This window comes from Rattus rattus, chromosome 15 (assembly GCF_011064425.1).
Source record: "Rattus rattus isolate New Zealand chromosome 15, Rrattus_CSIRO_v1, whole genome shotgun sequence".
Lineage (NCBI taxonomy): Eukaryota > Metazoa > Chordata > Mammalia > Rodentia > Muridae > Rattus > Rattus rattus.
In genome coordinates this window covers 65579469-65595178 of record NC_046168.1, presented here as the reverse complement: position 1 = coordinate 65595178, position 15710 = coordinate 65579469, and the positions used below count along the sequence as shown (strand labels likewise).

At 48.3% G+C, this 15710-nt stretch overlaps 1 protein-coding gene across 13 annotated transcripts in view; it reads left to right on the top strand.

Moving 5' to 3' along the window:
• Znf532 (zinc finger protein 532) overlaps positions 1-13078 on the top strand; it is a 109001-nt gene extending 95923 nt beyond the window's left edge. For 12 of the 13 annotated variants that reach the window (XM_032886183.1, XM_032886184.1, XM_032886186.1 and 9 more), the window contains 3 exons: positions 6546-6658; positions 9293-9443; positions 10650-13078. In XM_032886183.1, the coding sequence (XP_032742074.1) occupies positions 6546-6658; positions 9293-9443; positions 10650-11144 (759 nt within the window). In that variant the 3' untranslated portion in view covers positions 11145-13078. The remainder of the gene's footprint in view (positions 1-6545; positions 6659-9292; positions 9444-10649) is intronic. The other variant, XM_032886189.1, reaches the window with a different exon arrangement.
• Positions 13079-15710: the final 2632 nt, after the last annotated feature.

Genomic DNA, 15710 nt, shown 5'->3' with positions numbered 1-15710 from the left:
CTTAGAGATCGATTGGACTTGTGTCTCAGTGCAAGGAAGCAGATGTGAAGGGTGCACACAGGTCGTGGGCAGGGTTAGGAAACTCCAGGGCGGGTGTCCCAGAGCATCTCTGAAGGAGAGCATGTGGGTATGGCTTAGACTGACCAGGCTGTGGAAGTCAGTAAGGAGTGCTTGGGCACAGTGTGCCTGACAGTGTGTGGGGAGAGTAGGACCGGGAGGGGAAGACCCAAGGCCTTGCTCTTGAAAGCTGCTGAGCTTGGCTCATATGATTCAGAGAGAGGAGAGCCCAGTTGTGCATACCCAGTGGTCTGCCCCTTAGCTGTGCAGTAGCTAGAGGAGAGGAGAGACCTGGAAGACCCTATAGCTGAGAGGTGATTGCTATTAATCTAGAAAGGTTTAGAATGGGCCTCTGGGAACCTGTAAAGGAAGAGGGTGTCACTGCCTCCAGTAGCCGATATGAAGCTTGGATTTTGTCCCTCTGTTCCAAGGGTGATGGCGTCCATGTCTCCAGCCCCACGGCAGAGTGTTGAAGGACCTACAATCTTACCTACTCTCTTTTGCATCTTCCACTTTTCCTAGGCATTTGCAAAATCATAAAGCAGGCTATGGTATCTCTTACTGTAAGGGCAGAACAAAAATCCTAACTTCTTGGCTATTTTACCCTCCTATCTCTGCCTTGATCAGAGCTTAGACCCTGCTTTGTAGGCTGGCCTTGAACTCACAGATCCACCTGCCTCAACCCCGAAGTATGCTATCAATGCCCAGCTTCACAGCAAATAAATTCACGAATCCAGGTTACGCTGATGATATCCTTTTGCAGAACTCTCTCGGGGACAGCTGGTAGAGTTAGCACTCAGCAAGTCCCATCTCCCAGTAAAGCAAGCCTCCGTGTCCACATCACTGTGTGGGAAGGATGGTGCATGGGTGCTGGCTCCCGCAGATGTTCCTGGAGAGCAGTGGAGGCTAGCTGGTCACAGCCTCAGTCGTGGTTCCCGGTGTGACACCCGTTACTAGAAGGGTCCCTTGTTGCAAGAGTGCCTGGTGTTGAGGTATGTTGGAGAGCAGCAGGGACCACTGCCTGGTAGCTGCCTGGGGCCTGGGTTGTTATGGCCTTTCTGAGGCTTGTCTTGTCCTTGCTCCTGATTGGTGTAGGCTGCCTGCCTGCTCCCAGGGCCTTGTTGGTTACCCCCACCCCACCCCATACTGTATTCTGCTCTCAGGACGTTGGGCAGGAGGGCTTCCATCTTGTAATCACTCTTTCTTCCCCCTTATTTTGTTCGTTCGCTACATTATCCCTTCACAGTTACTCTTCTCAGAGTCAGTCTCTCTTCTTAAGGTCTGTCCTACCTCGGCCTGAACCTTCCATTTCCTCAGTGTACCGGATCCTCAAGTATAACTTGAGTTCTTCCTGTCCCCAACTTTACTTCTTTCCAGACCTTCCCTAGTTGGTAACTGGGAATTCTCTTCTGCTGGGTGCCCATGCCAACAAATGTGGAAGGGTGCAGAACTCATCCCCTCCCCTTTGTCATCTGTATTCAGCCCATCCCCCAAGACCCCCAACAGCTCTTCACCTTTAAGAGCTCTGCCAGATCCAGCCATCTTCCCATCCTCCTTCTCTCCCAAGCCTGGGGCCCATGTCTCTTCCTTAGAGTCGTTTTCACACTCCCTGGAAGACTGCATGAAGGACTTGATTGTGCAGTTCACAAATGGTTAGCCTTCCCGAGACTTACCTCACTGATCGCTCGCTGATGGCACTGGAGAACAGGGGTCATCCTGGAGACTGGTGCACAGGCACCCATGGGTGTCAATGGGATCTGAGGGTGTTTTAGCAAGGAGAGTACCAAAGAACCTTGATATTTTCACAACCTTTAAGCTTCATAGATGGTGTTTGTGAATACATAGTTAACTACAGAAACATTTATCTATACTTAACAGGAAGGAGAAGTAATACAATGATGACTAGAACATAAATTCTGGCCCACTTATGCAGTGAATCTTCTAAAGTTTCAACCCATATTGTATAACAAGTAAAAATACTCATTTTTATAAATATAAGTAAAAATGAATATCTATATTCAGAAAAGAAGTGTTGTAAAATATAGCTTTAGACGACCACTGTTGATGGACGAGGCTAGAAGCAATCATTATTCTATTTTGAAGTCAGCATTTGTCTTTAATGTTTACATTTAGTAAGGCGCATTTGTGCCATGGTGTGAGTGGACAATAGGTGGAGGTTGGTTCTCTCCTTTTTTCTTTTTCTTTTTTTTTTTTTTTTTTTTTTTGGAGCTGGGGACCGAACCAGGGCCTTTAAGCCTAGGTGGCGCTCTACCACTGAGCCAAATCCCAACCCCAGTTCTCCTTTCCAACTCAGGTCATCAGGCTTGGCAGCAGGAACATTTACCCACTGGCCTTGTTGCTTTTCTCTTTTCCTTTATTTTAATTAATTAATAGATTAATTTTTGAGACAGAGTCTCATTTGCAGCTCCAGCCGTCCTGGAACACTCTGTGTTTACACCAGGCTGCCCTTGAACTCGCAGAGCTCTGCCTGCTTCTGCCTCCCAAGTGCTGGGATTAAAGGTGTGCACTAGCACCCCTGGCCATTTTATATATAATAAAATCGAAAGAACTAAGTGCAGGCCAGAGAATCTGGAAATGCTGTCCTGGGGGTGGGTGCTTCAGTTGGGCATTGAAGGATAGATGATGTGAGCTTCAGCTCCCTGGAGGGTCTGCCCCTCTATCTGAGTCTTCCAGCACCCCTGCTTATCAGCTCACCCAGTGTCTGGAGGGCTCTGTCTGCCATGCTCATAGCTCTCCTGACTTCAGAACACCAAGCAGTGTTTGCTCTGTGCCCAGCACCTTGTTTGGGTTGTCGCCCTGTGATTACTTGGTAGGGCCTACTGATACGTTTCTACACGTAGATTGTTGGAATAGTTAATGTGCACTGAGCATTTCTGGAAAACAAGGCTCTCGTGATGTGTAACTGGCAGTTTCAGTTCCCAGGGAGCTTTTCGAGGATAAAAACACCCAAGCACTCCTTTAAGAAAACCCAAAACATTAGGGGTTAGATACACCCGCAAGTAAGTACCATATTTATTGATTGAATAGTTTTGCATTCGACCTCATGTTTCGATAGCTTTATTCATCATCTTTTGCAAACTGGCAATCTTGATGTCCATCAGCGGGAAGTGGGTCATTGAACTAAGGTCTGCTTATGTAAGTGGACATTTATACAATAGGGCATTGCTATGTGAGTGGGACATTTCTCTGAAGTGAAAAGGAGAATTAGCCATGCATTGTGCTTGGTGCCTGTTACGCTGTGGGGTGGCCCATTTGCACGACAGGTACACAAAGCAAAATGAGAGGTATAGAGAAGAGGGCGTGGCCATTGGACAGGGCTGAACACAAAGGGCCCTGGGAATACGGAGAGTAACATACTCCTTCTGTGTCTTGATTGGCAGGGCCTAACTCAACTGTATCCATGTTTTCTAAATATTTATTTTAATTTACGTGTGTCTGTGCCCACTGGGGCCAGAGGAGGATATCAGATCCCGGAACTGAACTTGTAGGCAGCTGTGAGCTGTCTGACTTGGATACTGGAAACTGAGTTGCAGTCCACAGCGAGAGCAGCAGGCATTTCCAACCACTGAGCCACTGCTCCAGCCCACACCCTTCTCTTTCTGAGACAGGCTTGCATTTCCACGTCAGTCTTGAACGCTCTCTCTTGTCTCCCAGATGCTGGGATTAGAAGTGAGCTGTGGTGCTCAGCACTATATGAATATATAAAATGCCCCCATGTAAAACTGTACCTCGGTGAACCTAGCTTACATTTTTTGAGGCAATAGTTCACAGAAGGTTTGCTTTGCATGTGCACTATCCTCATGGCTCACAAGATCTAAACATGAATTAGTACAGAGGGGTCTTATTCCCACCCCAGCACCCCTAGGTCTTTTACGTATCTTAAGATTCTTTATAAAAACCCATAGCCTTCCTGTCCCCGTGGGACGCTTTCCCTGTCTTGTTACCTGTGGTCAGCTGTAGTATGAACGCACTAGGTGGAAAATTCCAGATGTGAACAGCTCATAAGCAGCATGATGCACTGTCCCACCCGGGAGCTGAATCATCCCTCTGTCTAGTGTGCCCTCTGTGCCTGCCGCCCACCGTGAGTCACTCAGGGCCACTAGCTGCCTTGGTGATCACTGCAGTGCTGCTGTTTAACTGATCCTCATTCGCTGGTCACGTGGGGACGGTGCTGCCAGTTCAGATGAGCCAAAGAAAGGTGAGCCACTGTGCTCTGCAGTGCAAGGGGAGGGAGAGCATCGTGCGCTCAGGAGCACATGTGACTGTTGTCTTATTAGTTCAGTTCTTACTGCCTGTATAGAAAAGTGCAGTACACACGCAGGGTTCGTTCCGAGCATTCAGGCATCCTTCGGGAGACGTCAAACATTCCCAGTAATGAAGTGTAGGGAGCTGGGGCTGTGCAGGGAAGGCCCACCATGTACCCTGACCAGATCCTAAATAGAAGGTTCAGAGTTTAGAGGTCACCTTATGAGGGGCTGCTGCTGCGGCATGCTTCCGTGTTCTGATGGAGTTGAAGGTATGCATCAGTGTAGCTTGGGAACAACAGGCTTGTTTTAATCAGTTGGCATGCTGCTATCAATGGGGCTTCTTGAACATCGGTAGGGCATGGTCTTGCCTCTTTCTCATTAAATTGTAAACCCTCATCTTCATTTAATCTTGATCATCCCTGTGCTAATGGGGGTACGTGTTACAAGAGTAGCCCTCAGGAAATAGTGGAGTGGCTGCCTCCAGAGGCCAGACTGTTGCACCAGGCCCAATTTGAGTGGCACTGTGAGTGGTGCACGTGGAGTGAGCACTCTTCCAGCTGAGCTGCGTCCCCACCCTGCCTGTCATCTTGAAATGCAGTTTTCTGTCTTCCTGACCTCGCAGGTTGCTCTGTGAAAACAGACTCAGAGCAAGGCTGCTTCTCACCTGCTGTCCCCTGAGGTCATCTCCACTGGCACTTCCTTAACGAGCCGCCTTTGATGTTAATATAAAGCATAAACCCGGCCCGGCACTGGAGAGAGTCCAGTCTCAGACCCGTTCAGTCTCCCCATCTCTGTGCCCTCTTGTGGTGCTGTCACGTCACATTCTCTGAGTCTGCTCTTTGACAGAGCTGTCTTTCTTTTAGAAAACAGTCTTATGTCTTAACTTCAAGTCGATCTGATATATACTAGATTAATAGGAGAATTAGGTCTTTGGCTTTTTAAATACTGTTGTTGAAACAACTATCTGTTGATGAGTTTGTGCTTAAAGCTTTATTCTGAAGTGGGTATTTGTTCCCTCTTGTTTGGAGTGGAGTAGGGATTACTAATGTTTTACTCTGTGTAATCTGAAATTGCCTATAATCCTAGAACTCTGGAAGTGAAGCAAAAGAATCATACATTTGAGACCAGCCTAGACTACATAGCTTGTCTTAAAAGAAAATAAAAATTATGAGGGAAAAAACCTTAGGAGATGTCGGTTACTTTTCTGTTGCTGTGACAAAACACCAGGACCAAGTCAACTTATAAAACATTTAATTGGGCTCATGGTTTCAGAGGGTTAGGATCCATGATGGCAGGAACAGCTGAGAGTTCACATCTGGATCCATAAAATGGGGGCAAAGTAAAGCATACTGGGAATGTAACCTGAAACCTCAAATCCCACCCCCAGTGATGGTCGTGACTTCTAGTCCTTACCAAACAGTTCCACCAATTAGGGACCAAGTGGCCTTTGGAGGCCATTGTCATTCAGACCACCACATCTCTCAGTCCCCATTAAATAGTGATGCGTTTAGTGCTGACTTGGAGATGAGAATTCTTTCCTCCGCCTTTGTCTGTTAGATACAAAGAATCTAAGTATTTAGGGCGTGGACATTCCATCCTCCTAAAATGAGCTGCTACCTAGGTGACCCACTACTGCTCTGTGTTGCAATTTGAGGTTCTATTTAAATGTGTGAGTGTTCTGCCTGAATGTATGTCTGTGTATCATGTGCATGCAGTACCATAGACGCCGGAAGAGGATGGCAGCTTACCTGGAACTGCAGTTATAGACAGTTGTGTGTGCCCTGTGGGTGCTGAGAATTGAACCCTTGGTCCTTTAACTGCTCTGTGGGTCTTAGTCGCTGAGCCGTCTTTCCAGCCCTATAATTACTTTTTTTTCCCTAAGAACTTTATAGTTTTGTTAGTTTTTACAATGTTTTAGGGCTGCCATAGCTCAGTGGTAGAACGGTTTCTTAGCATGCCCATGTTTCAGCATTGATAACCAGTGCTACAGAATGTCAGTCTAAATACATCACGTGATCCAGGCATAGTAGTGCCCATGTTTAATCCTAGCCCCTGGTAATCAGAGGCAGTTGGAGCTCTGTGAGTTGGAGCCTGATCTACAGAGTGAGTTCCAGGACAGCCAGAGCTACACAGTGAGAACCTGACTCGAAAAACCCATCAGTCAATCGGGCGACTTTTGCCTCCACAGTCTTAAGGGGCCCTCTCTTCTCTCTTGCACAGCAAATGAAGAAGCACCCCTGCCGCCAGTGTGACAAGTCTTTCAGCTCCTCCCACAGCCTGTGCCGCCACAATCGCATCAAGCACAAAGGCATCCGGAAAGTGTACGCCTGCTCGTAAGTCTCAGTCTGCTGTGGGCCACAGAGAAGGATGTGGCTCAAGCTTCTCCAGCTTTGCCATTTATTTTCGATTCCTCCTCTGCTATGGTGTCTCACCTGTGTCCTGCTTCTGCATGTTTGTTCCCCTTCTCTCTCTCTCTCTCTCTCACACACACACACACACACACACACACACACACACACACACACACACACACACACACACACGCACCCCATGTTCTGTCACTAAGTGGAACGTGCTTGTATTAGGGTGTGGCAGGCTCTCCAGGCACACAGTGGATCAGATGCCCCTCACTTAGTGACTAGATCGTGTGGCCGTATAGATTTGGGGTTGATCTATGTGGTGGAAGGCTAAGAAGGGGACCCATTTATACAATTAGCTCTAGCCAGACTGTAGCCAACTGGCTGCAGCCTGGCCCCTAAGTTAGAAGCTTTCACTGTTGGCTGGGATCAGATGTGAGGGTCTGAAGGGGCCCAATGTAAACTCACCCACCAACAGTCAGTCATAAATTGCCCTCGCATGAGTTGACCAGGCTGTGGTTTATTGTTAGTGGGAAATCTATCATTCACTCAACCATGCATGTGAAGTTACTTGAGAGGACAAAGTACTGCTCATAAGAAGACCAGGGGCTGGAGAGATGGCTCAGCAGTCAGGAGCACTTGTTCCTGCCAAGACTTGAGCTGGATTCCTAGCACCTAGGAATGTAGGAATTCTACACGGTAATTTACAACCTTTGTAACTTCAGTTCCAAGGAATCCAGTACTTTTGTCTGACCTCCACAGGCATCACGTATGCATTTGGTGCACATAGGTACATGCCCAGGAAACACTGACACAGAAAAGATAGAGGGAGAGGGAGGGGGAGGGAGGGAGGGAAAGCAAGCGAGTGCACGCACAGAGCCAGGCCCCGTGGGCCTTGTGAGGCCATGCTTGAGGTATGGGGTTTGCTGTGCCTTGGGCAGTTAGAGAAAGTTTTCTAGGTAGGAAATGAAAGTGTGACTCATGCGTGAGGTGACAACATCCCATAAAGTCTGTGTTGACACAGGAAGAGCATCAGGCACACGATGTTCAGTGTTTGAGCTAAGACGTTGGACAAGCAATGCCTGGCATGGGCCTCCCGTGACAGCTGCTGCTTTTTCTGACTTTTTTTGGTTGTTTTTGTTTTGTGTTGTTGTTGTTGTTGTTGTTCTTCTTCTTCTTCTCCTCCTCCTCCTCCTCTTCCTCTTCCTCCTCCTCCTCTTCTTCCTCCTCCTCCTCCTCCTCCTTCTTCTCCTTCATTTTACTGAAAGGCTATTAATAAAATGTAGATTTGGGCTGATTGACTAATAGCCAGAAGCCTATGAGGGGGTCAGGATGATGCCTTGGTGAGCCAGGCTGTTCGCTTTGTAAGCCTGACAGTGCAAGTTTCATCCCCAGAGCCCCCTGAAGGGTGAAAGGGAAGAGCTGATTCCACAGTGTTGTCTCTGGCCCTACACATGCACCATGGTGTGCACAACATGGCTTGTGCATGCATGCTCTTACACACACACACACACACACACACACACACACACACACACACACACACGCTCAAAGGAAAAGAGAACAAATCTTTTATGCTTGAGAACATTTCTTGCCGCCATCCCATGGAGAGTCTCTAGTAGGAAGTCACCAGGATTTGGGGACAATCATTAACAAATCCCCAGATGCCTTTCCAAGGTAACAAATGTGGTTCTAAAGATGGGGGGTACCGACACCCTTCACAATGCAGTGTTTGGGATATTGGGGGGCGGTGCATTTAGAGACAGGATCTCACACTTTAGTCCAGGTTTGTCTCAAATTATAATCCTTCTGTCCCGTGTTCCTGCTTTTAGAACAGGCATGTATCAGCCTGTGGGCTCAGTGCTGTCCCTTTTGTCTGACATAGAGTATCTATAGTCAATATGGCCACTAACCTGTTTAAGCTTGGCTCTGGACTGTTTAGGAAAATAGTAAATTCAAACCCTTCCAGGAAGCCATCTCTGGTGACAAAAACTTAAGTAGTTCACCTTAACCTTGTGAATGAATAAACATCTCCAGGTACAAACACGAGTTGCCTTTGTTCTTTGAGGAATCTAGGCTAACATCGTCATGACACATAGAGGGGACGGAGGTTCAGGGGGGCCATCAGCAGCCCGGAGCCCGAGGTATCTCTCGTGTAAATTCCAAGGGCTGTGCCACTGTGAAGAAAACAGAAAATCCAGTATGCCCCAGTTTTGTTTCATTTTAGTTTTTTAAGATTGAGGCCATCTAGAATTACAAATTAAATAATGCTCTAGCCAAACCTAGACAAGCAAATATTCTGCCTGGACAAAAGTCTGCTCTCCTGTGAAGTCACAGAGCCAACAGAGGGCTGGAGAGATGGCGCAGCCACTAAGAGCTCTGCTCCTCTTCACGGCCACTGTGACTCCGGCTCCGAGCTGTGTACCCGCATGTGGCACACACACATGCACAGAGATCTGCTCTTTTAATCAATGCCTTTTACAGAAGCCTAGGGGTAGAGCCTTTTCACAGTGGGGAGTGGGAGTCATAGCACTGCTCATTGTATTCGAGGGCCCAGCGTCAGCTCTGCTCTCCTGAGCCTCGTTCCCCTCTCTTGTCTTGTGCTCACAGGCACTGCCCAGACTCCCGTCGGACCTTCACCAAGCGGCTGATGCTGGAGAAGCACATACAGCTGATGCACGGGATCAAAGACCCTGACGTAAAGGAGCTGAGTGACGAGGTTACCAACGAGGAGGAAGTGGAGATAAAGGAGGATGCCAAGGTCAGACACCTCATCTCTGCTCCCCGTCACCTGTGCTGATGAGCACTCCCTGTTCACGCTCAGTAGCGGTTTGTGCAGTCATAGCTTACGTCAGAGCTTGTCAAGTGCTACAGTAATCCCCGGCAGCCCTTCCCAGCTCCCCACAACTCCCGGAAAATAACCTAACTCATAAAAGTATCATTTGGCTTAGGGAAATTGTCCGTTAAAGGAGTGTACTGAACAGATGCTCCTCTGGCTGTGTCAGCAGGGGCACAGCGGCAGGTGACTCTGGAATGGGAGACGATCAGAGTCCACCCCGTGCCGTATTCTCTCTGGGTAGTGGGTAGTGAGCTGATGGTCTGTGCAGGAACCCACGCACACGGCATTGAGTGTCCTGCTTGCTGTTAGAGTTAGCGAAAGCACCGAACGACAGTTCTTCCTGGCTCTGGTGCCAGGATCAATCTAGAAGAGGCTAACGATTTCTCAAGGTGCACATATCGGCAGTCACCCAGTGTGCCTTTCATCGGGACAGAGTCAGGTGGGCGTGGCATCAGGACAGGCCTTCCGCACAGGAAGTTGAGTGTGTGCAGAGGTAGCTGCAAGTGTAGACCGTAAGAGTGGTGCCTTAGTACAGAGGATGCAGAAGCGGAGGCATTTGGGATTTAGAAAGCTAGGGAAAAGGAAAAAGGTAGCTCCAGAGGGGACATGTGACAAGGAGGACTAGAAGGACAGTTGCTGGGATAGGAGCAGGTGCTGTGTCCCATGTCCTCTCCCATGAGGTGCTCTGCTCTGTCTCCCTTGGCCTAAGGGTATTTCCTGTCTCTGTCCATCACACCGGCAGAAGCACATAGGCCCCGCCCTCACCTGGGCTTTTGCACTCAGCTTCTGGTGTCTGAACGAGGCCCATTCATCACCCGTCACCCTCTGTGACCCCTCCTCGTGTTTTCCCACATGAGCCTTTCCCCACGCCCATGCTTTGTCTTCTGAAGTGTGGAAGGCCTGTGGTGCTGCTCCCCTGCAGCCTGAGGTCATGAAGGCACTGCTGTGCACAGTGACTCCTGAAAACACGGAAATGCTTCCTACTGTGGGGTGATGACGGTGTGAATTCACATGATTAAGGCCTCCAATCCTGCTCCATCCAGTATCTGCTTTCTTGTCAGACATAGAACCCACCATCTTCAGTTGTTGTATCTTTTTTTTTTTTTATCTCGGTTCCCCCCAACAAAGGTTCCCAGTCCTAAGCGGAAGTTGGAGGAGCCAGTTTTAGAGTTCAGGCCTCCCCGAGGAGCCATCACTCAGCCACTGAAGAAACTGAAAATCAATGTCTTTAAGGTCCACAAGTGCGCCGTGTGTGGCTTCACCACCGAGAACCTGCTGCAGTTCCACGAACACATCCCCCAGCACAAGTCGGACGGCTCCTCCTACCAGTGCCGGGAGTGCGGCCTCTGCTACACGTCCCACGTCTCCCTGTCCAGGCACCTCTTCATCGTGCACAAGCTGAAGGAGCCGCAGCCTGTGTCCAAGCAGAACGGGGCTGGGGAGGACAGCCAGCAGGAGAACAAGCCCAGCCCGGAGGACGAGGCCACCGAGGGGGCAGTGTCAGACAGGAAGTGCAAAGTGTGCGCCAAAACTTTCGAAACGGAAGCTGCCTTAAACACACACATGAGGACACACGGCATGGCCTTCATCAAGTCCAAAAGAATGAGTTCAGCGGAAAAATAGCCACAGAACTTCCATAAGAACAATCCCTGTCCACATAGGAATTGAACGTTTTTGTTACCAAAAGTTTGCAGTGTAACAGAGTTACCAGCTCTAGGCTGTGGCAATAGACTTTGTCCTGCCCTCTCACCTCAGATGTATCCCTTCCCATAAGTGTTAAGGCAGTATTTGAGTTTTAAAGAGTTTGTATATATTTAAATAACATTTTATACTCTTTGTTACATGTTTGTATCAGTATTTGGTGGAAAATGTTTTGAGGGTTTTTTTTGTGTGTGTATGTTAGGATTCTCTTTTTTTGTACTGTTTCTTTAAAACAGAGTTCTTAGGGGAAGTTCCTGAATTCAAACCAACCATTTTGTATGTTGAGAATTTGAATGAGTTCAGTAATTACAGGCTATCATGCCTTTTTTAGTGTTTTTAATTTTTAGAACTCGCCACATAAATTATAGGTGATTGTGGGTCTCACAACACTAGCAACTTTTAAGTGTCTTAGCACCACTCTCAGCGTGCCTGCTCCTAGCAACCGAGGGCTCCAAGGACAGCATCACCCAGTTAAGGGCGTGGCCTGAGCCATCCCAGACAGTGTGGGAAGCAGCCTTACAGGTCCCTCCTTTGCCATAGTAGGTGAAAGAGGCCAGGAATCCAGTAGGGAGTGCGGTCGTCCTTAATCCCAACTGGGAGAATGAGGAAGAAGGGATCCATAAAGGGGAGACAGTGGAGCTGGGTGAATTCGCAAGGTGACTTACAGGGCACGAGGAGACAGGCTAGGGAAAGGCCAGCCTGTGGTCCAAGTTGAAAGTCATAGTTAGACCTGTCGCTCTCTCTGTCAGGTTTTATCATGGAACTCACCAACCTTTCTAGAGACACACACTACAAGAGTCCCAAGTATTTCTCTGGCTCTTGATAGGAACAGAAAGGCACGGTTGACTTAACCCTTTGCTGTCTACACAGTTGGTATTTCCTGTTCCGGGTGCTACTGCCAAATGTTCGGGTACTTAGTGTCGGGATGCACAGCCTCACCACCGACCTAGCACTGCAGCAGCCTGTACTCTGCAACTGGCCTGAGGAGCCACCAGGCTTCTAGAGTCGTTTCAGCACCCTCTCAAGGCCGCCTGACTGGAGCACCGCTGAGGTGCTCTTCGTCACATCCCTGCCTACTTCCCTGAGAAAACTATATATTTTGGTTATTGTTTTGTGTTTTCCGTTGCATTTTGTACCTTGTATTTATCTCCCGATATGTTTTGTACTTTTGTTTCCCTAAACGAGGAAATTCATTTGTGTACATAAATACTTGCATGCTAAACTGTAGTCCACGTTCAGTTCCCTGAAAGGTCTTGCTGCTGTTGGTGCGCACCCTACACCATCGTGACTGTATTCAACCCATTTCACATGTAAATAAAACGAGGAACATCTGGCCCTTGAGCTTCTTCAAGAGAGTCATTGGTGGGTCTCTGACATCATACAGTTCGGGGAGTGACTCTTTTGGGGACAGGCTGCAGAATACTGCAGAATTCTTTCCACTCTGAAGAATGGCTTCTCGTTCTCATCGGCGACCAGCTCACTACTCTGCCGCTTTCTGTCGACTGTGTCGACACAATCCAAGGGTGCGAGATGTTCCTCAGCTTGAAGTGTAATTGCTGTTACGTGTTACATCCGCACCGCTCCCGCCCCCACTCGTGGTCATGGCACTTTCACATGTTCCTGCATTTGAACCTTGCAATAAGCCTGCGTGGCGACCACGTGGGTCTGTACAGCTTACAGCTGAGGAAGCTGCGCTCAGGTTCAGCTCTTCGCCTGATCCCTCATAGCTGGTAAGTGGCTTTGCATATTAGAACCCAAATATTTTGCTCTCAGTCTAGTACTCTCGCTCTTTGTGGTTATGTACATATTGACAGATACTCATTTATTCAACAAATAAAGTTATGTGCAAAAACACCATAGTCAAACTTTTGTCTGGGGAACTATGGCCTGTTAGAAATTTCATTTTTACTTAGGGTTGTGTGTGTCTGTGTAAGGGTAGCACACATTTGAGTGTGGGGGCTGCGGAGGCCAGGGCTGTCAGATGTGCAGTTACCCAGCAACCAAACAGGTTCCCTGCAGGCGCAAAATGAGCTCTGAAGCACAGAAAGCCATCTCTCCGGGTCTTCACTACAGCTTCTGTAACATAACCTGGAAGTATTTCTACTTTTAAATAACCAAGATCTCTTGATGACTTGGAATTAAGACCTATTAAATGGGGGCTGGAGAGATGGCTCAGTGGTTAAGAGCACTGACTTTTTCCAGAGGTCCCGAGTTCAACCAGTAACCACATGGTGGCTCACAACCATCCCAGAGGTTTCAAACAGAAATCGGAGCCCTGGTCACAAACTTGGCATTCGAGTGCTGTACCCTGCCGGAAAGCCCGGCCAGCCACTGCCTTCCAGAATTGATGAACTCAAGGATAGACCTTGAGGAAATTTCCCAGCTTACAGCAGTGATTAGGACCTGGAGCTTGTGGCAGCCAGCGAAGAGGTCAAGAAGGATAAAGGGAGAGGGCCCAATGTTGGTTTTGTAGACATTCCAGATAGAGGACCAGAGTCGTGGAAAAGCCAGAGGGGAGCATTCTTGACCACGAGTCAAGCGTACATGTGAGTTAGCACAGCCCTGACCCAGAATCCGTGTGCTGCCACTCGGTCCCCCGTAGAATCCGTGTGCTGGCACTCAGTCCCCCGTCCAGCACTCACTGGTTACTGATGCTAAGTGTGGGCATTTGAGAGAGAAGATTGATCGAGTAAATGTCATGTTTTTTGTTTTGGTTTGGTTTTTTTCCTTATTTCCAGTGTTCACCGTGAGTTGACTGAGGGAGGGATGGCTCCCTAACACTTCACCCCGTTCTCCACACTGGCCCAGGAACTGAAAGGGGGAATGTTGGCCTAGAAGTAACAGTAGGGAAAAGCAGTGTGTTCCCTAACTCAGTGACCAAACCCAGTCATGTGGCCCAGTCAGGAAGAGCTGTCTTCCCATGCCGGTCGTGACAGGAATCAATGCCAGAGCTCTGTGCTAGCGCAGCACAAGGCCTGGACGCAGATGTGGCTCCAGCAGGGCAGAGGCTTCTGTTGTGATCCAGTTTTCAGAATTAGGGAGGAGAGACTTTCATGCAATGAAACAGAAAAGGCTGCATTAGAAAGGTCAAATTTAGATTTCAAGCTGGAGTTTAGATTCGATATTAAGAGAAGAACGTGAATTTTGGATACACATTGAAGACAGGTCTGTGTCTGTAGTTGGGCAACTCTGTGTTACCAGGAATAGTAACAGTAACGCCCAAGGGAGAAGAGCAGCCCAGGACACTGACAAGAAAGGGAAAGCGCAGACTCAGTCCCCATGGCCACATTCTCAGCAGATTCCTCCCTCCCACAGTGTGAAGTCTGAAGACAACTGTACACCTCCTTTGGCAACCGCAGTTCACCAGCATCTCTGGGCTTGCGTGACCCCCATCTCCAGGACCGACAGTGAAGTTCCCACTTGACAATGTGGGCAGTTAGTACGAACATAAAATGTATTAATGGACTCGTGCTGTGAGCACTTAAAAAAATGCCTACATGGGAGGGGAAATAAACTGTGCTGAAGAATTCACTTTGCCTTGTGGGTCTCTTCACCCACGAAGGTGGTCTGACAGAACACAGTGTGCCAGGTCCTGTTGGTAGTTCTGAACCTCAGAACTTCTGCTAAAACCTTGGCTCCTCTTCAAGCACAGCTCTCCCCCCTTAAATGGTTCCTTTGACCTTCTCCTTGGTGCTTCCCCCACTATGAGCTTCACATCAGTACCAAGTCAAATATAAACCTACGGGTGTGGTTATATAACCTGTAGACGCTCAAAGCCACCACAAGAGAAAACCACTAGACCACAAAGGAAGACAGCAAGCGGAAGATACTGACGTAGAATTCTCAAGCCAGAAAACAGACGAGCCCCGGTAACCTCCGCTTCTTAACGACCACTGCTGCTCTATGTGCAAACCGACTATGTTCCTCAATGAAGCAGCAAGCCGAGTGGCTTTTTAATAAAAGCTCAACTGTATGCTACCTGCGTACGGAGAATCACCATTAATGGGTACACAAAGGTTGGACGTGGTGAGCCAGGCATGCAGGAGAGGTACAGGAGAGAGTTGAGGATACTTAGTCAAAACAATCTGAGTGGAAAACTAAAGGGACAAAAGACATTCTATAAGGAAAAAGTCAACTCATCCACAGATGGTTGGTGCCAACTGTAAATGTAAATGCACCCAGCACTGAGCCTCCGTGTATATTAAGATCGTAATAGATTTGGAGGGAAAGATACTATAGGACAAAACTAGCAGGGGCTTTAATGCCCACAGTCAACAAGGGCCATTTCTAGTCCAACCTATTAGGGAAACATTGGACTTGAACCAAACGGACCTAAAAAAAGACGTCGACAGTGCATTCCAGCATCACCAGATTATACATCCTTTTCAAGTATGCAGGAGACATTCTCCAGGACAGATGCTATATTAGCTATGGAACAAGTCTGGACCAGTTTGGAAGGACTGAGAACAGCAAGTGTCTCTCCTGGCT